Source organism: Tuber melanosporum (genome assembly GCF_000151645.1).
Source record: "Tuber melanosporum whole genome shotgun sequence assembly, scaffold_32, strain Mel28".
NCBI lineage: Eukaryota > Fungi > Ascomycota > Pezizomycetes > Pezizales > Tuberaceae > Tuber > Tuber melanosporum.
This window is the reverse complement of record NW_003298997.1, coordinates 55,927-57,331: the sequence shown is the minus strand read 5'-3', so window position 1 is coordinate 57,331 and position 1,405 is coordinate 55,927. Positions and strand designations below refer to the sequence as shown.

Sequence of the window (1,405 nt, the reverse complement as noted above, 5' to 3'; positions counted from 1 at the left end):
TGAGTAAAGCGGTAGCTACGTATAATATTATCATATCGTGGGGGATATTGCCCCATCACTCGAAGATCATTGGTGTGGGATGGGGGTTCGAATGCGATAGTAGGCGCCAAAGCCCTGATTCTACCGTAGAGAAATTATATGTCGCGGGCAATTCAAAGTGAATTGCGACCTGAGGGTAATAGCAAACAAAAAAAGCGTGAATAAAAAAGAACTAATCGCACATCGTGCTCGTTTCTTCTCTCGTTTCTCATTCTTGTTCCCTACTTCTCTCACCACCACCAACTCTTCTTTCTCTCGCTCTCCCGGCCGCTGGGATATTCACTAGGCCCACTTCGAGCAGTCCCATCAAACAACCTCTTCTGATCCTCCACAGCCCACAAACCTGCCCCCGCGGCGCTTGTGAACAGGAATAGGATACTTAATACAGGTACAACTTGCAGACCGACGTGCGGCAGCCCAAATCTTACAAGGTTAGCACTCGGAATACCTTTGTCATATGAAAGGACATACAGCCAGTATCTCCACCTATTAAGGTCAATAAATTTCTTCTTTTCTTTTTTATGTAAGTCGTTGAGTTGAATGTATCGGTAATGCGATAGTGGGCCGAGATGGTAGCCTGGTGGTAATCAGCACTCAAATCACAGTCCGGCGCAGTAATGCGCAGCGGGAGAGTGGACAAATTTACCCTGTAACATCAAAAACAGCGGAGTTCCAACCAACGGAATGAAATTCAACGGGAGCTCGCAAATAAATTCCATCGTAAGCCTACACGAAAACCTCAGATAAGGACTCTTCCTATGCTCCCCCAACTTCGCTATGACCCCCTCCCTCTCGAGATGAATATCCCTAGCAGTGTGTACAAGGGCATAAATACGCTCTCTAAACTCTGCATCGTTAGACTTCTCAGCCGCGTGTATAAGCACAGCGTCAAAGGTATCCACGATCTGGCCTTCTGTCATGAAGTTCTCTGCGACAAAGGTTATCAGCGTCGCGGCTTCGGTTAGGGCCATGAACGCTGCATTTATCCATGCTAGGGGTCCGTGGAAAAGAGTGAGTAGCGCAACTTGTGGGAGGTAGACGGTAGCGAAGAGGATGCTTAGGATTACGATAGAGAGGAGGAGGAGTGGTATTATTCGGGAGAGGAGCGGTCTCATCAACTCAGGGTGGAATAGGAGGTAGAATATGCCCTGTAAAAGTCAGTATTTTGAGGGCAAACACACTTAGTGGGCAGCAAGGAGGAATACGGCAAATGGGTAAAACCATGACGCCGAAGGGAGCTTGTGGTTGTGGAATACCGGAGGCGCTGGCGGGAGTAGCGGGGCGGAGGACGAAGCGGGATGGTTATAGGGCAGCATAGTGAGCTACTCTCTTGTTTGGTCGAGACGAGGGAGCAGAGGTGGGGGGA

General features: G+C 49.0%; 1 protein-coding gene; it reads right to left on the bottom strand.

Moving 5' to 3' along the window:
* Window positions 1-213: 213 nt before the first annotated feature.
* On the bottom strand, window positions 214-1,154 carry GSTUM_00007133001 (uncharacterized protein; the record flags this gene model as incomplete). XM_002839207.2 has 3 exons in its annotated part: window positions 214-462; window positions 511-616; window positions 686-1,154. The coding sequence occupies 3 exons, from the start codon at window positions 1,152-1,154 to the stop codon at window positions 270-272; spliced, it is 768 nt and encodes a 255-aa protein (XP_002839253.1). The 3' UTR covers window positions 214-269.
* Window positions 1,155-1,405: the final 251 nt, after the last annotated feature.